General features: G+C 36.5%; 2 protein-coding genes across 2 annotated transcripts; both read left to right on the top strand.

Annotated features, from left to right (window-relative positions):
• The first annotated feature begins 872 nt into the window (after positions 1-872).
• Positions 873-5,955, top strand: LOC146165536 (kelch-like protein 12). Its single transcript, XM_083380953.1, has 7 exons — positions 873-928; positions 1,301-1,424; positions 1,815-1,968; positions 2,665-2,882; positions 3,812-3,961; positions 5,021-5,219; positions 5,807-5,955. Exons 1-7 carry the CDS (start codon positions 873-875, stop codon positions 5,953-5,955), a joined length of 1,050 nt encoding a protein of 349 aa, XP_083237079.1.
• Positions 5,956-12,577: 6,622 nt separating this feature from the next.
• On the top strand, positions 12,578-21,271 carry LOC146165535 (kelch repeat and BTB domain-containing protein 8-like). The gene is made up of 12 exons (XM_083380952.1): positions 12,578-12,725; positions 12,909-13,032; positions 13,375-13,528; positions 14,370-14,587; positions 15,765-15,914; positions 16,227-16,308; positions 17,131-17,219; positions 17,957-18,149; positions 19,204-19,350; positions 20,017-20,160; positions 20,266-20,398; positions 21,154-21,271. The coding sequence occupies exons 1-12, from the start codon at positions 12,670-12,672 to the stop codon at positions 21,269-21,271; spliced, it is 1,608 nt and encodes a 535-aa protein (XP_083237078.1). The 5' UTR covers positions 12,578-12,669.
• The last annotated feature ends 560 nt before the right edge of the window (positions 21,272-21,831 follow it).

Here is a 21,831-nt window from a genome sequence, read left to right as displayed (position 1 = left end):
GGAGTCCCTCTTAATATCTGTATGTACGATTGGTGCGTAGGAGTGTTGTTTTGGCTAACAATGCTGATAAGGCAGCAAACAAATACAGCGAGCAGGGAGCAAGATGCAATTGACAAACAATTTTATTGAAAATGGAGCAAGAAATCATAGAAACATCAATAGATTCGCGCGTTGCAATGACTTAAGTACGATCGGTGCGTTGGCGTGTTGTTTGCTTCCGATCGGCAAAAGTTTGCAAATAATGCTGATAAAGTAGCAGTAAACAAATCGGAATCTTGTGTTTGAGCCTTTTATTCGATAAAAATCTGATCAATACTGTCCATCGAAGTAGGTTAGTGCGGCCAGTCTACAAATGAGCTCAAAACTATGAATTATAAGGGCCAAGAACTTTGTTGTTTCGCTGAGACTTCTGGCTTACATAATCCCGTTGTGCATATAAATTTTCGTATTGCAGAAATCAAGATATTGATTGTATGGGTCTTGATTGTCTTTCTTTAAATATAGTAATCCGGCTTACTGTTAAAGTCGGCAAATATAGATATGATTAAGATGATCGTTTGGTCAGAAGTGTAGGCGCGTATTGAATATCATTGTCGGGTTTCAACTGTAGGCTAGGCTCTGATTGAAGAAAAAAAGGTTTGACAAAAGCGTAGGTGTCCGCCATCGTATGAATGGCGTCCAAACAGAAAGCGTATAGCCTACTGTAGGCTTGTCTAATCCTCTCAGTGTTAAATGTTGATGTTTTACCAGTTGAATGAGAAGTAATTCCAAACGTAACTCGTAGATAGTGAAAACTATCTGAGCCTGATTACTTGTGTCACGATTTATTAAACGGATTATTGAGCAGCCAGTAACAGAGTATACTGTGGAATATGACTTCGTCCAAAGAGGAATGCCATAATGCAGCCATGGTAGCTTGGTTAAACAGGTAATTCAGTTGCTTCTTCAGTTGGCAAAATTGAGTTATAACGAAAAGTAGTGTGTTGAAATGTAATTATCGATCGCAAGTTCTACCTTATTTATGTTTTCGCTGGTGTATGTTTATTATTATATACTTTCTACATATAATTTAGCTGTTAAAAATGTAAAAAAAAAGTTTGTCGTCGTTTGAATCGAAAGTGTTTAATCCTTGTGCAAAAAAAAGTTACTCATTTCTTAATTCTTGAAAACGTCTGGCCAAGTGTTTAACCGTCAGTATATAAAACTATAGAAATATTACAATTACAAAATTGTGTTATAATCTCTCCTTTATGTAACCATGTATGGTGCAAAAAGTTAAAAAAAATGTTTCTTTTTCAAGTGATCGAACGGATGCCAAGAAAATGACTGACGCGAAACTGATATGTGACGGAAGGGAATTCCCCGTTCACAAGACAATACTTGCGTCGGCTTCCAAGTTTTTCGAAACAATGTTCACTACAGAGGCGAGAATAAATTAATCTGTTAACTTTTTATGAACGGTTTAATCTGTTGATAAATAACCTGAATAATTATCTGTAATATTCCATTTAACGATATTCGGTTTAGGCTACACTATTTTAAGAGCAACAAAAAAGCCCACAAAAGTATGGCTTTTAGGCGAAAAAGTTAAATGGGGATAATAATATGTTAAAGTCCTCAACGTAGCGATAGACAGGGTATAGTCCCTTAAGAGTCATAATAAACAACACAAACTTAAGTTAACAGGCGAATTTTGAAAAGTAGTGACACTTTAGTTTTTTGCTCTACCTAGCTAGAGAGTTATGTCCCTGGCCCCTTAATGACTGCTCCATTGCCCCCTACCTGAACCCCCACACAAATCTTTTACTCTTTAGATGTCTGAGAAATACCAAGAAAGTTTCGAAATCAGTGGTGTTAGCGCTGAAAAGCTGGAGGCAACTTTGGATTTTATTTACACTGGTGAAATCAAGATCGACCAGAAAAGTGTGTTTGATGTCTATGCAACAGCCAACTACTTTTTAATGTCAAGTAAGTTAAAAGCTTAGCACGGAAAATATATATGTGGAGAATTCACCGTGTAAAACAGTGGTCGGAAAACTGTGGGCCGCAGAGCCATTTTTAGTGGGCCGCGAGTTATTTTTGACTAGCTTAGTGTTGTTATGTAGTTGTGGGCCGCGACGCCGCGCGATAGCCGTACTTTGATTGAACCTTATTTTAAAAGTTCGTGTGGCTGAGAATGTATACATTTTCTCAACGTGGTTAAGACCCAAGTGCCAAATGTGGTCCAGCGAGAGCCAGTCCAACTATATATTTTGCCAATTTTAACTATATGTAAACGCAAAATTTTTCGCGATTCGCGCGTATTTTGTTTGATTTTTCGGGCATCAAGGCGCCGTGTAATATTTCACCTTACAAACAAATATCCTGAACCCGCCACTGTTTTCGTAGTGGTTCTACATAGTGGGCCTTCAGTTGCTTTGAAAAAAAGTACTTTGAGCCGCAACAAAAAAGTTTGCCGACCACTGGGGTAAAAGTTAAACTTTTGCTGACTGGCATAAAGCCAACCTTATGCACTTTTAGCTATTGTATTTTATAAATGCCTAGCTTACTTCGTCATTTTTTAGCATTTGTGATTTCCATTTTTTAAAGCTATTTAAAATCAAGTAGTCAAAGTCAAACTACGTTAAGTGTCGTTTCATTTGACTTTTTCCATTAAACGCGCAGGTTTGGAAAAATTCTGCTGCGGCTTTGTGGTTCCGAAACTTAATCCGAGAAATGCTTTGTCAATCTGGTTCAGAAGCAGAAAATCGGATTTCGAAGTTTTGAAGCAAAGAAGTGAATCCTTTATGAAGCTGCATTTCCCGATTCTAGCTGACGATGCAACTATTTGTGCATTGGATTTCGCTTCTATGAAAGTGTTAATCGAACTATCTCCTGATAACGTAAGAGAAATATCCCAAATTAATTTGACAATCAAAAAAAAACAATTATTAAAAGTGAGACAAAAAAACCTGCAACAGGGTTTCTTTTACTGTTTTAGCGGCGTAATCCTTTTGATTTATGTATGGACATGGCGTACCCCTTACAATAATGAATTCAATCGACAAATATGTGTATTTAAGGTTGAAAACATAAATTTGGGCCAATTTAAACTGTTGCTACCAGCCACAGTATTAAGCTGTTTTTGATTAATAACGGTGGCCTTTCTGCAATAAAAGTATCAACTTAAGCAATAGTCCATTTTCGGCCCAGTAGCACATGTAGAATTTTCCAAAAGATCCCACTTACATTATCAGCAGCAGGGCTGCAGAGTCGGAGTCGGGACTCGACTAAGACCACCAAAAACTACCCGCGTCCGAAGTGCGCATGCGCAGTTTTAAATTTAAACCTGGTATTACCGACCGCTATAAATCGTAAAAGTGTAATAGCAAACGGTGGAATATTTTCCAACTATGTATTGTGAGTAAATGAGTTATATGACAACTTTTTGCGTGGATTGCTGAAAACCCACCTTAAAAAGTACGAAATTTGGTGAAACACATGCTGTAGAGTCGGATTTGTGGGACTAGACAAAATCGCACATTTAGCCTTTATTTTAATGGCTGGAGTCGGACTCGAGAGTTGAACTCGGGTTTTTTTAACCGACTCCACAGCCCTGATCAGCACGCCAGTAGATAAACTGCAAATTTAGTAGGGCCTACAGTCACTCTAGTTATGGCCGGTACAGTAACAAAGCTATGTTAAAACTCATTTGTTACGAAAAGGCAACATTGACCGCTAAGGGCTAAAAATATAGTGTCAAAACAAAAGGTTGGCCTGCCTTAACGTTGAATAAGACTTGTCACTATCACATAAACTTTTTGTTACAAAGGCTGAATCGGCTGAGGCTGCCTTAAGTCACTTGCAGAACTGGATCAATGCTGACTTGGAAAACAGAAAACAACATTTCGGAGATTTGTTTTCCCTGAAGAACTGGAAGAATGTCCGTGGGCGATTTTGGGTCGACCATTTTAAACTTCAAGTAAGGCCTACAAAGTTTAAGAAACACTGTATTTGAGTGTAGAGCCATGGAAAGCTGCTCCCTTACTTTAAGATCAAGCTTTTGTCTTTAACAATTAAAACACTGGACATTAGATTTATTTAAGGATAGGAAACATGTATTGTTATCTATGCATAATTTTTTCCAAGTGATAAACCTTCAACAATTTCAACTACGAAAATTCCAGAGACGGTGCTTCCTCTCAAAATATTTAAACTTGATTTCTAAAAGGACCACAATATTTAGCAAAACATGTAGTATAACAATAAATTCGTTCAAAAAAAAAATGACGCCCGTTTGGTTCAAAATGAGTGTTAAACTATTTTCACCGATATGTGGTTAAAGTTGGTTTGAATGTTTTATGTTTTTCGTTTAAGGGTGGACTAAAATGGGTTCACATTCCGGATATTCGAAATTAATCTCACTGTTGTTATATTATAGGAAATTTGCTGTACGTTCCCAGAGTGTGCTATTACATTTGTTGAAAGAATATCTACTCTATACAAGCCTACTTTACGTTCTGGTGAGTAGCCTACTTTAACTTTAATGTGAAGTACTTTTGTTCTCTGTGAGGTGTACTTCGCCCTTTAAGCTGTATTGTTTAACGTTCTTATTCATTCCTTTTTAGCGTTTTGCGTGACCGAAGTAGCATTAGGAAGTTAGTAGATGCAAAACTTCTTGTAAGGCGAAATTAAACACACAACAGGATAATACAAAAACAATCAAACGTCAACGGATATAAATTTTGTGTTGCGATTAATATGTTTAGAGCAGTGTGAGTGTTCAGAGGTCCGCGATAAAAAACGTAAAAAAAAATGATTTAGAAGCACTGCTTTATAAGCTGTATTTAAGGAAGTAGCCGCCTATACAGTTATTATCGCAGACTTCTGGAAAAGCATTTTGGTGATGAACGAAGATTCAACCTGTTTAAGGATGTTTGATCTGCAAACTAATGAGCAAGGGGTTCTAGCAGTAAGTGAAATGCTGTATCTCATGTAAAATAAGTTGCTTGTATGTACAATATTACTTTTATTACTGTAGAATAGGGAAGTACCACGGTATGAATCTGCTTTGGTTGCAAGTCAAGATCACTGTTACTTGATTGGTGGCTACTCACAAACACAAGATCAAATGGACGCTACCATCCAAAGAATCAATTTAAAGCGTCCATCGAGTGGTTGGGAAAATTATGGCTCGTTATATCAGAAACGTCGCAAGTGTGCAGCTGTATCTATAAATCGTGAGTGTGTTCTATTAGTTATCAACCGCAATAATTTCGGAAATGTTTTATAAAATAATAAGCTTTAAATATTAACAAAAAACTTGTATGCAGCTTATGGCAATAAAGCAGCAGTTTTTAATTTTGTAACATATGTAAGAAATGTTTGTGTTTTTTCATCGTCTGTTGTTAACGTACAAATAGTTTTGGTTAATGGGTACACTAATCATAAAACCTGGTCTGGTTGGAAATTATGAACCACCTATAAGGCCAATAATTTCCACCTTTAGATTTACAGTGTATGATAAATCTTCATAAACATGTCTTTCCAGAAACTGTTTATGCCGTTGGAGGAAATGATACTTCTGCCCTCTACGTAGAGATATGCAAAGAGGGAAAACAATGAATACTCAAGAGGATACCGACTGGAACCATTGAAGAACAAATCACACCATGCAGCGGTTCGGAACGGTAATATTTAAAAACTTTTTAAAACTCAAGTTTTTCCTACCGATTTTAAAGCGGTCTTAAACATGTCTATGCTTTTGAACATCAAACCAATCTGTGTTATGTTAATTACTGCTAAAGCGTGTATATTTATTCATCAGGCGCCATGCTTGCTTTCAACTATGATGAATGCACATGTGAAGAGTACAATGTTCACAATAAAACAACGAATATCGTCAAAACGATTCCACCAAACACCTGCAAAGCTCTCGTGCTGGGCAACAACATATACTTGCTTTCAATAGGTTAGCTTTAAATATAATGTAAACGTTCTATGGTTGCGGGTCAAAGCTAAACTCTTAAAGTCTATAACTTGGCCGTTTTTTTTTCGATATTGTGTTTACATTAAAAAAGCAGTAAATAATCTTGCAAAAGGCGACAAATTTCAGTTTTACTAAACCGATTCTGCAAAGCCGGTTAACACATTGTCGCAGACTAGATCGGGACACGATCCCCAAAGTAGCTGCTAAGGATAGAAATGACTTTACTTTCTCGAGCAAGACGTTTATTGGACAGAACGACAATCAGTTTACGGCAAATAACCATGCACACCAAGTGCTCGCATAAGGCTACAGCTTGTCTCTAACCCACGAGATTACAAACTGTGCTCAAAATGCGTCCGATTCTTTTGCAATAATTCGTGACCCAACTGAACGTCTTCAACCCACCGTTCGTTTGTCGCTTCTAAAGCCTCGCTGTACAACTGAGCGTCGTCAGAACAACTTTCGTTTGACGTTTGCAATGCCTCGTTATACAACTGACCTTCCTCAATAGAACTCTTCTCGGCCACTTTTCCGCCGACCAAGCTTCCCGAGCTGTCCTTGCTCGGCGCGGTAATTTCTTTGTTGTTCATCACATTTTTCGCGACAAGCGACGGATGCAAAGTGCCTGTGTTTTGCATCTTTGTGACACATATCCCTGCGGTAGGCATCTTTTCAAACGCTTCTACTTGCTTGTCCACTTTGAGTTGTCTATCTTCAGACTTTTGGCTCGTAGTCTTCTCTTTACTATAATCGGAAGTATTCTTTTTATTCTCTTTGTTCTCGAATTCGACCAGCTTTAATACGACTGGTTTCCGATGCTGAAGTTGAGCTATTTCAACTTCCAACCGATTCATCTCTAATCGAAACTCGTTTTCTCTTCGAGCGTCTCTGGCCCGCCTTCCTTTGGCAGCTGCCTTAGCTTTGCGGAATTTCTCAGCTTCTTTGGCCAGCCTTACTTCGGCGGCTCCCTTAGCTTCGCGGACTTTCTCAGCTTCTTCGGCCGCTGCTTCGCGATCCAAGCGACGTTCTTCACGTTCTGCGGCCTGCTGATGCTGCACGAACTTCACCAGGTCCACCTGCAAGTCCCATGCTCTTTCCTGCCTCGACTATCTTGTCCATTTCTACTACGTCTTGAAGGGGTCTTTATGTCAAACCTTGTTTAAATCCCGGACGAGCCCCCAATTGTCGCAGACCAGATCGGGACACGATCCCCAAAGTAGCTGCTAAGGATAGAAATGACTTTACTCTCTCGAGCAAGACGTTTATTGGACAGAACGACAATCAGTATACGGCGAATAACCATGCACACCAAGTGCTCGCATAAGGCTATACAGCTTGTCTATAACCAACGAGATTGCAAACTGTGCTCAAAATGTGTCCGATTCTTTCGGTATCCACCCGACGAATGACAATGCAACACAACGCAATTCAAAACGAAATCGCACACAAAGAAATCACGCAGTGCCGGGAAAACCGAGGCTTCGAAACTCACACAAAGTTCTATCTCTGAGGGGAAACCGTGGCGGCGGGTAGCTGACCCGAGCGGCAGTTCCCGCGGCCTAACACATTAGTTATGCTTTAAAAGGACTGCAATAATTAAATTTGTGACACACATACTACCAAACCAAGCCACCCAAGATTCATGACCTCACCTAATCTTCAATGTTTTGCTAGAAAAGTAGTTCATTTTACTGGCCTACATTGTTTAATAAATATCAAATATCAATGTAGGGACCAAAAAGTCAAATAAGTACAAAGTTTACATACTGGACAAACCATTTTTTTTAAAGAAGAAACAAAGGAAGAACGATGTTGTACGTAAACATCTGCTTGCAAAGCCTATTGGTTTATATTGTATATTTCAACAGGTGAGACATGACCACCGTGCTATCTGAACTCCATTAAATCGAAACTAAGACAAACTACCATTGTAATTTAAAGAGCATACTGTCAGGTCGCTTATAGATTTATTGTACATTCACATAATTAAGTATAGCTCGCTTTCAATAAAATGGCTTACAGCGCAGTAAAAACACGTGTTGTCAGTAAGGAGCGCATCGTTGACTGTGGTGTTTTATCCAGCAGTAGCGTGACACTATATAGCACAAGAGCGACTGCGATGGGGATTAATTGAGTCGAAATGCCGGCTGGATTTGCCAGAACGGCCACGAAAGGAAATGAATATCGAGGTAAAATATTTAACACTTTACCAGGCGAACACGCTATAATTACAAGCACAAACATACATGCGTCGTTCCTCTACACCTACTTTAAAACGCACAGTTCAGCGAAATTTCCTAATGTTTTTCATTTACAGAAAACAACCAACTGATATTAAAGGTTGAAAGGTCACGTGGTGTTTACGAACCTGTCGAACCCAACTTGGTTCACGTGAGCAAGTTCCAAGACGCTTGCGTGGCGCATGGAAAGATCGTGGTTGCTGTTATAAGGTTTGTTAGTGTTTGAACGTTGTATTACTTTCCTGTCAAACGTCTATTTTCCCTTAATAGCTTTTAACCCGTTTTTCATCACCTATTGATTGAGACACTAAAAAAATTGCGATTTGTTTATGGAGGAAATATGGCTAAGGGATGTTATGAATCTGAATAGAGTTAGTTTAAACTTACATTTGGAAGGTCCACTTTCAGGTTGGTAATTGTTTAAAAGTTTTTCAGGTAAAGAATTGTGGCAGTCACAAATATAATCCGAAAAGACTATGAAGACGCCTCCTTAGCTGTTTGAACTTCTGCTAAAAGTTTTAAAAACAAAAAAGCAAAGCACAAAGTTAACCATATGCGAATCGTTTTTAAAATTTGCGACTTTAACGTACCATAAAAACTATGACAGGCGTTTTTCAACTTATGGGTTACGTTCAGGTTGGGTCACCCACTGCAAGTGGTTTACACGGTTAGATTTATTGTGATTGGTTTTGAGCCAAATTGCTAGAAAATTGTGAAATTAATATAAAGATATGGCTCTATTAGTTTAATTTGGATTTAGTAACTGTACTGTTTTATTTGGACTTTTTTACAGTTACAAATTTGATAAGGCTTTAGTTAGAAAGAGAAAACAGGCAGACTTAGACAACTAGATACTGTAATTCTAATTTTCTAATTCAATCAATTAGTGCAAAATACGACTCATTCTTATTCTATTTCGGTTTGTGTGCTCTAATTCTAGTTTTAATCTAATTCGGTTTTACCAAAAATGATACTTTGTCCAAAGACATTTTTAGTCGCTTAATCAAAACAAAGCTTAACATAAAATAATACACCTTGGTCGAAACGACTGGTAGGTGATTTTTACTGTTCAAAAAGCATAGGCTGTGCTTAAACATATAAAAATTGGCACAAAAAATTTACCATTTACATTTTTTGCGATTAAATTAAATGTTTGTAAATAACTAAAAATGTAATTCCAATTCAAATTCTAGTTTTAATTTTGGTTTTGAAGAGCTCGTTAGTTCTAATTCTAATCTAATTTTACAAAACAAAAATGATCGAATTCTAATATATACAAGTTTGCGCCAACCCATCGCTTTTAGTATAACTTCAAAGTTTTAGAAACGCCAAACTACGACAATATCATAAACTATATATAGGCTATAATTGTAAACCATTAGTCTTTGGGATAGATAGAGAGACAGAGAGACAGAGAGACAGAGAGACAGAGAGACAGAGAGACAGAGAGACAGAGAGACAGAGAGACAGAGAGACAGAGAGACAGAGAGACAGAGAGACAGAGAGACAGAGAGACAGAGAGACAGAGAGACAGAGAGACAGAGAGACAGAGAGACAGAGAGACAGAGAGACAGAGAGACAGAGAGACAGAGAGACAGAGAGACAGAGAGACAGAGAGACAGAGAGACAGAGAGACAGAGAGACAGAGAGACAGAGAGACAGAGAGACAGAGAGACAGAGAGACAGAGAGACAGAGAGACAGAGAGACAGAGAGACAGAGAGACAGAGAGACAGAGAGACAGAGAGACAGAGAGACAGAGAGACAGAGAGACAGAGAGACAGAGAGACAGAGAGACAGAGAGACAGAGAGACAGAGAGACAGAGAGACAGAGAGACAGAGAGACAGAGAGACAGAGAGACAGAGAGACAGAGAGACAGAGAGACAGAGAGACAGAGAGACAGAGAGACAGAGAGACAGAGAGACAGAGAGACAGAGAGACAGAGAGACAGAGAGACAGAGAGACAGAGAGACAGAGAGACAGAGAGACAGAGAGACAGAGAGACAGAGAGACAGAGAGACAGAGAGACAGAGAGACAGAGAGACAGAGAGACAGAGAGACAGAGGGACAGAGGGACAGAGAGACAGACAAGCTCTACCCCAACTTAGAACGCAATACTGTAGATGTGTGTTTACTAAACTGTAATAATATAAAGTTGTTTGTTTTGTAAAGCAATCGAGAAAATAAAAAAAATCGAAATACCTGCAACTTCAAGGAAACTGTTTCCCTTCTTTTTAGTGAAACAGGTGACACTTTTCCCTGTGAAATCGCTGCCTGTGAGGACAGCAAGGATGAAGTTATTGAACAACCAAGCATAACTGCTAGCGAACCAGCAAACAACGACGATGACAAACCTTCTGAAGATTTGATGTCAAGTGACGGTTCAGAATGTAGTTTGAATATAAAAGTAGAAAGGCCTAAAGGTTTTTCTGAATCTAAAAAAATTCTTCGGATATACGAGAGAGATCCGTATGAGACAACGTGGAGATTCGTGTTCGAGTCCACAGAAATCTCTACGTATCACAAACTCTTTTCATTTGAACTTGTATATAAGTGAAATAATGTTCACTGAAATTGTACTATATTTTCATTACGTAGTGTGATATACTTATAAGAGTTTATTATTTTAAGTCTATTGTTGTTATACTTTAGATGTAGCCTATACCACATATTTTTTAGATCATTACTGCGTACCAGTTAGTTCAGTATTGTTAAGCTTATTACGCCCGTTGACCACCATGCAGATTCACATAATTATATGTGGATCTCCAATCAGTTGCGTGTAGACGTATATTCGCACAGCTTTATCTAAAATGGCAAATTTGCTGTATTTACCGGCAGCGCAGTAAATAGTCTCTTACCAAACATATGGGTTTTTTCTTAAGTCTAAAGAAAAAGTTCAGCGTATACTTGCTGCTCAGTAAAAGCAGTACTTTGTACGCACATCCAGTTTACCCCTGTGATGAAACACCCATTATATATTGGTATGAACGAATTCTGTTTTCTCCAGTAGTGAAAGTAAGCCGGAACGGTGTTCAGACAGGAGATTGTCATTTGTACCAGGCAACATATGTTTTTCACCGGCCATCGCGTCATCTCCTTAAACGTATTTAAACTAAGATTTCAGTTGCATTTTTGTGCACAACATCAAACGATAACGTCAGTTTTTTTTACTTTGTGACGACATATCTAAACTTTCAAACGTTCCGCAAAAAAATGTTCCGGTAAGAAAAGTATTCTACTTTTTTTGGTTTTCACATTTTAAACCAGGAAAACTAAGTGAATAGTTTACCCACAAAATTTGTTGCCCAGAGTTTGTTTTGTAATCAGAGTAATCACTGATTTTGAAGGTTGAATCCTTTTAAATCGAAACCCGCCAAAATGACATTACGATACTTGTACGTTTGGTGTTTAACATCGTTTAGCCAATTTGAAAATTTTACTGTATTGGTTTCAATTATAATAATGTTGTTCGTTTTCACTGTTTAATTCAAACTTCGTCGTTTTTGCGCGTAAACCTTTCATGTAAAATAAATATCAATGTACAGTACATATCAAATATTAACTATTTCCAACTGCGTGTATCATGTAACAATTGTAATAAACTATAAATAAATCATACAAAATCCTTATTAACTGATATACTATGATCGGTTGTCGGAACAAAGCTACAAAAATGTTAGACATCCCTAATGTTGAGCTTAGCGATGTTCGGTACTCAGCGTTTCACTCCAATACCGATTTCAAATATTTTCTAGACTCAAAGTAGTAAAATGACATCAAACCTATGCTTAAACAAGAAAAACATATAAAATGTAAACGTTTAATAGCATTTTTCTAGATAATTAAGGCAAAACGTACTTTAGCTTTCTATTCAACTTGGTGTATAATCGACACGTGTGAAATAGCTGCTTTGGTTGCAAATCATGGCTGGAACTCCTATATTGGGTATCGGTGCCAATCCCATCAAAAAGTCCGTGCTACGTACTATATGAAGTTGGTGCATAGACCGCGCTGCCTACCAAGGTAATTTTATACAATTCGTGACATAAAAGTGTGTTAAAGTTATTTGTATCTTATCCCTACTGCGATTTTGTAAAGTTACGCTGACTATACTGTTATTTGCTGTATCTTTGGACTAAACATTTTTCCAGCAGCGCACCGAGCGTTTATAAATGTCATTGTCTGGTGCCAGACAAACAGAACCTGTTTTGAGAAAATATATTACATACGAGCCTGACAAAGCACAGGTGTATTGTCTCGATTGAATGAATGGCACTCAAGCGAAAAGCGTAGGCTGCTGGCAGTTGTTATACAGTATGTTATACCAGGTGAATTAGAAGTAACTACATTCAAGCACGCAACGTTAACGCAACTGGTAGATATTAAAAGATACCTTTACTTGCAGCTTGTATAGTTTGCAGGCTATCTTTTGGTCAGCCCTGTATATCATCGTTGGAATATGAGTTCGTCTACAAAAGAGTGTCATAATACAGCTATGATGGCTTGGTTAAACAGGTAACTCAGTAGTTTAAGTAGGCAATTTAAAGTATATTTATCTCATTGTGGTTTGTGGCTTTCAGTGTGAAAAATACTATTAGTTTATTAGCAAGCAGGGTTAACTATTAACGCTTGCGAATAACTTGTCTACTTTTTCTGACATAAAGGGTCAAAGCATAGCTATTACATTTATGTTTCAAGTGACCGAACGAATGCCAAGAAAATGACCGACGCGAAACTGATATGTGACGAAAGGGAATTCCCCGTTCACAAGACAATACTTGCATCGGCTTCCAAGTTTTTCGAGGCAATGTTTACTACAGAGGTAAAGTATTTTAACCTAAAAGTTTTTTTTAAACAATTTATTTTGTGAACAAATGTCGATGTACCTTAAGGATTCATTTCATGCAATTTTTAACGAATTTCGGTTCGCACATTTTACGAACAACGCACAGTTCAATAAACAATGTTTACTACAGAGGTAAAAAGCATTTTTTTAATTAGTTGTTTTTAAGGGAATATAGTTAATCTTTGCACCATTACGCTTGCTTAGTTCTATACTGCGTCAAACTGTAATGATTTCGCGCAAATACATTTCAGATGTCAGAAAAATATTTTAGTTCTATACTGCGTCAAACTGTAATGATTTCGCGCAAATACATTTCAGATGTCAGAAAAATATCAAGAGAGTTTCGAAATCACTGGAGTTAGTGCTGAAAAGTTGGAGACCGTTTTGGATTTTATTTACACTGGTGAAATTAAGATCGACCAAGAAAGCGTATTTGATGTTTATGCAGCAGCCAACTACTTTCTAATCCCAAGTTAGTAACCGTATTTCGAAACTACGCAGTGAGAATACGAACGAACCAAACTAACCATATGATAGGATATATTGTTAGTTTTTTAATAGTTAACCGTGCATGCTAAAAGCCACAACCCACAAGACAACTAGATGTCAAATTGCCTACTGAAACTACTAACATTATAATAGCCTTGACCTTGAAACGTAAATATTCGCGTTGGCCTGAGTACATCGTAAATAGCATATTCTTTAAGACTTTCATTGGGCAGGGCTCTGCCATACAGACTTGAAAAACTATTTTTTAGTTTTTTTCGAATTAGTTCAGAATAAGAATATTTTGGTTTTCTCAAATAAGATTAGACTTAGAATTCCCGAGCTCTTCAAACTTAAAATTTAACCTAGAATTTTAAGAAAATTTATTCTCGTAAATATGTAAATGTCATGTAATTCTATTATCCTGGGCTAATTTTTATACGTTTTAGCGTAACTTATGCCTTTTAAACTGTGAAAGTCGACTAGCAGTCGTTCCGACCGAAGAGTAATAATTTAAATTCTGTCTTATAGACTAAAAATACCGTTGACCAAAGTAGCATTTTAAGTCAAATCCAAATAAATTAGAACTAGAATTAGCGCAGACGAGCAATTTACAAGTTAGATTTCACTAAATCAAATCAAAAAAATAGAATTATCTATAGTTAACTATAGTCCAAGCTTGCTGTCATGTGTCTGGTTAAATTTGTTTTAATGATTTTTTGAGTTGACCGTCACCCGTTTGGTTCTGCATGTCAATCAAATGTAAAGCATATTCTTAGGTAATAACCTCGCACACACATAACATCTACAAACTGAAAACTGTTTAGGTTTAGAGGAGGGATGTTGCAAGTGCATTCTGCCAGCGCTGAGGCTGACTGATTGCTTGGAGAAATGGTCAAACGCCAGGAAGTGTGGATTCAAGATGGTGGAGGACAGATGTGCTGCTTTTATAAGACTGCATTTTCCTATTCTTAAAGACGACGAGACGATTGCCTCGCTGGAATCTGAATCAATTAAAGCCCTTGTAGAGCTAACTCCTGACAATGTAGGTGTATTTAGTTACTGATTACAGTTTCCTTTTATGTTAAAAATGAATTAAAACAATTTATTAAAAACGTGCAAAATGCTACCTACTTCAGTATGGGCTTTGATGTACTTACTACGTCTTACTACAACCTCCAGCCATTGTGCTACATAGTTTCCTTCGCTTCCTTAAGCTATATATAAAAAGCCTGTAGAAACGTAAACCGTTCGACATAAACCAGGGATCACCAAACGATTTTCTTGAAGGGCAAAAAGCAAGGCCTGATCATCGCGGGCAGGATACAAAACTTGATCAACTTAATTATCGTTAAACAAAGTCTAAACGAATATGGGACAAGTTGTCGTACAGTTTAAAATTTGATAAAAATTTAGTTTTGAATTGCATCCGGCAGAATTTTAACTACACTTTGTTTTTTCTTAAAGGAAATACGCTGGCAGGTAGAAATAACTCTGCGAGAGATAATATAGTTTGTTGACTTCAAATAAAAACAGATTTTTATTATGATTTGTTGACTGAGAGCTATTTTCTTAAAGTTACACTGGCCAACCGTAACGACATACGTTTTTATAACAGTATAGCACACCAGGTGCGTTGGACAGAACATTAATTTGTTCGAATAATACTAGGCTAGTTCTATCTCGCCTGCCAGTACAACTTTTTTTGTTTTACTGGTGGTTTTATTAACTTTGTGTGTGTCCACCACCTGGCTTCTAAAGAAACAATTTTACTTTTTGCAAATAAAGTTAAATATGAATTCTAATTACCTCCAGCTCTAGCCGCAGATTTAAGACTTTAGGCCGATTCAAACTAGCAAATAGAGAATAAAATCCACCACAGCTCTTATATACGTAATAAAAATATCGATGCCCATAGGTATCATTTTGAACGTTTCGAATAAAATATTTGTTTACCAAGTTTAGAATGCTACTTCTATATGGGGTAGTAATTATTGCTACATTACAACCTCCCACCATTATGCTCCAAAGCTGTTATAATATTACACTTTTTTTTTAATTTTGTACAATCCGCGTAAGACCTAAAAGCAGCTCACGAGCCACTATAAAAATGGAATACGTCTAGTACAGGTTGACAACCACTTTAAACCATTAAAAGGTGACATATTTAGGTAAGTTTTTGCGTTTCTTATTTGACTTGACTTGTTATTTTATCATTTTAGGCTGAATCAGAGGAATCTGCTCTAAGTCACATCCAGAAGTGGGCAAATGTAGATTTGGAAAACAGGAAAGCGCATATTGGTGAATTGTTCTCACTGAAGAGCTGGGAAAATGTTCGCGAGAGGTTTTGGGTCGACCATTTCCCTTTGCGGGTAGCAAAAAATATTTTTTTTTAATTCGCAGTCAACTTTAGAATTTGTGGATTACCAAGATACTAATCGATTTATTCAGCGATGTAGCTAGTTGGTGGGCAGATATACGTGTAGAGTAGATGTATTTACCGTGGTAAAGTTTCTGCATTGATTTTGTCTATGAACAAATGTATTTAAAGTTAAGTTTTGACTTGTAACGGTTCTTTGTATGATTAAGATTACTTTCTTTGCCATCATTTTTAAACAATTTTTTCACATAACTTAGTATTCATGTCTGAAAATGTTTATATTTCATTAACTTTTCTTTAAAAGGACAATCTTAATGTTTTTCCGGAATGTGCAAAGAAGCTGACCACAAGAATATGCACGTTGTTAAAACCCAAATTATGTTCCGGTAAGACACCAAGTTATTAGACTAAGAATTTAATTAAACTAAGTAATTTTGGCATTTATACAAAGCAACGTTTGCAAACTTGATATAGAAAGATAACTTAATGCAAAAAGAAAATAGGTTTTGCAAGAGAATTAATTTTCTAGCTCAAAAACAAACATCAAGGAATTGTAAACTGAAAGCAAATAACTTGCAATATAATACGGTTTGGTGTCTTCTCATTGAGCTTTGTTTACCACATGGTTAAACTGTAATTAACAAAGCAAAATACAAGCTTAGACTTAAAGTTTTCTGGGTCAATATACTTGTAAAATAATTTGCTTACAAAAAGATAATAAAACTGCAAATTCTGCTGTGTCTGTCTAGTTAATAGACTTTTGTTGGTACTTTGCGCGAATCTAATAAAGCAATTTGGTTGAAATTAACACATTTCCAACCGAAAGGTTTAATAAGATAAATCTTTACATGCTTTTTGCAATTAGTACAAACCTATGATGTTTTTTGTGCAGCCATCCATCTGTTAAGTAAATGTCACATAGCTTGTTGCCAAAATTATTTCGATAAATGATCAATTCGTCGCGTTTACTCTGAATTAAAAGTTTGGAAATTTAAATCTTAAATGTACGATTTATTTCCCGACCACCCTAACTTATTACAATATAGACTCGATTTATTTTGTAAATTCACAAACTAATTTGTCCGAAAAGAGCAAGTTTCTTAGGATTACTTTGTAACGCCATCTATAAGTTCCTAGGGAAGAAAGGCTCTTTGTAGGTATGGTAATTTCAGTAACTGAATAACACTTTTTTCGAACGAAATTTGCAGAACCGACGCAAAGTATTTTGGTGATGAATGATGATTCTACTCTTTTGAGAATGCTTGATCTTATTACCAAGGAAGAAAAACTTTTTCCGGTAGGTGTTCGCTCAACCAATAATACAACTTATCTACGATAGCTGGATGTTTGTTTGTACAAAAAAAAATCGTTTATTCGAGATATCATGCATAATTATTTGTAAACAATATTTTTGGGCGAGTGGTATCCTGCCCCAACTAATGATTTACACTTGAGACTCTAGACCAGGGGTTCCCAACCTGTGGTCGCGTACCACGAAGGTGTTTCAGGTGGTACGCGAGTAGCTTCCGTTCTTTTTTCACAAAACCCTGGATTCAAAACTTTATATTTTGTTTGTCAGGTTTTGTTTCCATAAAAAATTCCCGAAGCCTATTCTTATTGTTACGTATCTATTCCTGTTGTGTCGAAACGATGCAATCTTCAAGATACAGGCCATGTCAATTGTCATCTTTGATAAGTCATCTAGGCCATGTCAATTGTCGACAAGGAGCACAGTTGCTTCAACGCTGCGGGACAGTCGGCGTTAATTATGTAAAATGATTGCTCTTGATAGATATAATCTACTGTTTTATAGCTTACTCTACAAATAGCATTGAATAATGCGAGTTGTAAGCTAAAATAAAAAAAATATGATTCGATCAAATTAGTTTTCTGCAAGAAGTGGTACGCGTGACACTACAGAGCGTCCAAGTGGTACGAGATCGTAAAAAGGTTGGGAATCCCTGCTCTAGACACTGTCTTTAAAAGTTGTTTTCTAAATGGGTATTGCCTGTAGTATTATTTTGTTGGTTTCAGACACGCAACAAGCCACGATATGAAGCCGCTATGATTGCTCACGATAATCACTGTCACTTGATTGGAGGTTATGAAGAATCGGAAAATAAATTGGAAGAATATGACGACAATCTTAACCTAAAGCGACCCGCAGAGTGGAGTAGATGGTATTCAACAATCAAACGTCAGAGATTTGCTGCAGTTGTTGCAAAGGGTTTGTGCAGCATAGAATATAGATCATAATTTTGTTCGCTTATTCTTTATTTTTTAAGTTACAAAAATAGTCTTAAATAATTGAAATAGTTTGCTTATAAGAAAGGTTTAAACCTTCAAATTTTATAAAATAATAGCGTTATTACTTTTTTATTGTTTATGTTAGGATCTATGTCTATTCCAACACTCCCAGTTGTTGTTAAAAAAACACACAAAGTTAAAAAAAAAATTACTATGCGGTCCAGGTAAAACACAAATGTCGTAAATACGTGACACATATACTACAGAAGGGTTCGTCAACATTTTGCTAGTCTCAGGCCAAACCAAACATGGTGAGTTCTCGGCGGGACGTGAAAAATTTCCACTAACATTTTTTGTTAGAAACCTGTGGCTTTTAATCACTCGTAATCAGGACAGGACTTAAATGTTTTTTCGCGCTAAAAAAGCGTTTATTTGGTTTAAATTGGGAAACCTTTTAATTTACAAAACAAGGCGCATTGCACACACACAAAATAAAATATGTTCATTACTTATACTCTAGTTTTATTTGTTTATCATAATAGACGGAATACATCAGAAATAAGAATATGTAGATTAAGTTATAGACACTTTCACTGTAAAGAGTTGCATACTACTAATTATTTTTAATATGAGAAGACTCGCACAAAAAAAAATTACATCAAAGTGAAACCAGTTTCGCGGAAAGCGGTAAATTTTTTTGTTTTTTCGTAAGGTTAAAATAGTTAAAAAAATTTGAGGCATGACCTTCCGTATAATTTCCGGATGATTTTCGCTAGCCGGCCTATATTAATTTTGTGTTTTATTTTTATGTATAGACTTTTTGTAATTTTAATATTATTTTATTCAACCCTGGCACATAAAAACGATCAACAAACATTATGCTTACTGGGATGGGTGGAACAGAAATTATTAAATATTGCGTGGTGTTACATTGTTTTTACATAGATTGCTTGCTGTCTGTTATTTTTAAAACTATAACGGCCAATTTAGTTTACATTAGATTAACTTGCATTTCGTTTTTGAAATGCTTCCAGCTGAAGTTTGCAGTGTGGGAGGAATTGGTTGTGGGTACAACAAATATGGACAAACTGAAACAATAAATGAACTTCGGCCACAACTACACAAATCAGGAATGTTAAAACCGTTGAAAAAATGGTCGTACGATGCAGCTCTGCGACAAGGTAAAATACATTTATTTGTTGTTGGTGCTAGAAATATTGTAAAAACGTAGTTAATTTTTTCAAATATTTCAAACTTGTGCAATAATTGACACTTTCTTCAAACATTTGAAAGCCTATATGTAAAATAATAGTTTTTGTTGCCCCAAGATCAGTGTTTCTTAACCTTTTTACGTCAAGGCTCACCGATAGAACTATAAAAACGTAGTGGCCTACCTGGCAAGCAAATCGGGCGCGTAGTTGCATTGTAAACTAGTATATAATCAATTAGACAAGCAGAGATGAATATTAAACTAAATACAGAATTAAGTAGACCGAAAATCAGTTTGTTTGGATGTTGTAAAAAGATAAATATAGTTTTCTGCTAAAAGCATCATTAATATATAAATACTAAACACAACATAAACCAAGAGTAGGCTAATGAAAACTCAAACCAACTGTTATAGCCAGTGGTGCACTACGCAAGCCGTGACTGCTGCAACTAAATGGCGATGCAGTCCGTAAAATGACGTAACAACTGATAATACAAAATAATAAAAACGCGCCGTAACAAAATTATTGAGAAAAACCGAACAAAATAAAACAGCAAGTAAACCGCTATTAAATACGTTTGACTGTGAAGTTGTTAGAATTATTTTGCCTCAAATATAACTTTGATTTTCTTGACAGGAAAAATACTTGCGTTAAACTACAAGCAACGCACATGTGAGGTTTATGACGTCTACAAACAAGAGACAATGGACATCGAGACGATTCCGCCAAACACGCTCAAGGCTCTTGTCCTAAACAACAATCTAATTTGCCTGTCAATCGGTAAAAAGCATTGTTTAGTAATAGTTCTTAACGTTCATTGTTTTTTATAAATTGGGTTAGTTATCGTTAGGTTTGCGCTTAAAACAGTATTTTTTTCTTTTGCAGAAAATGGAGAATTGTTGTTAAAGGAGGCGAAGTCACGTGGTGTTTACGAACTTGTCGAACCGAACTTGGGTCACGTGACCAAGTTCCAAGACGCTTGCGTGGCGCATGGAAAGATCGTGGTGGCTGTTATAAGGTTGGTTGGTGTTTAAAAGTTGTTTTACGTTCCTGTGAAACTTCTATTTCCCTTAATTGCGTTTAGACCAAAAGACCAGTACTGATCACTTGTTGGTTCAGACACTTGAAAAATTACAATTTGTTGATGGAGGAACTGTGGCTAATAGGGCATGTTATGAATCTGAATAGAATCTGAATATTAGTTTAATTTCATATTTGGAAGTTTATTATTTGAACGATTTTGGGTAAAGGGGACATGAGAAGGCAAATCCGCGTGTGAATCTAGTAACGTGCGCATTCGAATCTATGACAATAATTTGGACCATGGACTTTTTTATACATAACTTTAGAACATAGCAGGGGTTGCCAACCAGTCAGGGACCAAGAGACACATTTCCTACTTGGGTAATCTAACGAGTCTAACCTTGCACATTGAAAGAAATTAATATCAACCTGCTCCTTCCTCATTTATTGACTGTAGATGTTGCACACCAACAGTATTTCGTAGTCTACATTTTGACGATTTTTATTTACACATTTAGGCGAATATAACAAAAAAAAGCCTAATAACTAGATTTTGTAAAAAAAATAATTGGAATGTTAAAGAAACAAATTAACAACAAAACAAAATGGGGGCTGGTTCTTGTTGAGCAATTAATAAAAAAAATTAGGGGTGAAGATATAAATTTGTTTGTATGTCTTAGTTGTGCCCATATTGCTTCGTTACATGCACAATTAACCCAAAAAACTTTAATTAATCATCCAATGTTATAGTGATGGCGAAATTCTGCGAATGTACGAGAGAGATGTGGAACAACCAAACTGGAGATTCATCATGGAAACTAAAGAAACTTCAAATTATTTTAAACTTGTACCATTTACTCTTGACTAACTCGAGTTTCAGATCGAAGAAACTTTTAAATGTGCATCTTTCTATTCGTATTTTTGTAAAGTTTCGGCCTAGTTAAGAGTGGGTTAATATAAAAAAAAAACTTTTTTCTTCTGTTCTACGTAAATAAACTTATTTTAGTTACTCACATCTCATTTATTCAGAAATGAAAGACAAATGTTTTAGTTAAACCTTGTCGTTTAAAGCGTTTGCCAATAACTATATCTATTATGTTACTGCAACCTTAAAGGCCCGTTTACACTACAGCAGCACTGAAATGAGCAAAGCGTAATTTATATTTAAATTCTATTGTGGCGAGCGTTTCACGCTTTGCTAAACTCAAGCCCGGTGCAGCAGCTGCAGCTAGCTTAAAGTTACGCTTTGGAGCGATTTTCACGTTTTGCTAAACTCAAGCCCGGTGCAGCAGCTGCAGCTAGCTTAAAGTTACGCATTGCTAAGCTCAAGCCCCGTGCATCTGGAAAAAATACGCTTTGGAGCGATTTTCACGCTTTGCTAAACTCAAGCCCAGTGCAGCTATAGAAAAACGTTACGTTTTGGAGCGA

This window comes from Ascidiella aspersa, chromosome 2 (assembly GCF_963924565.1).
Source record: "Ascidiella aspersa chromosome 2, kaAscAspe10.2, whole genome shotgun sequence".
NCBI classification, from domain to species: domain Eukaryota; kingdom Metazoa; phylum Chordata; class Ascidiacea; order Phlebobranchia; family Ascidiidae; genus Ascidiella; species Ascidiella aspersa.
This window is presented reverse-complemented; position numbering and strand designations above follow the sequence as displayed.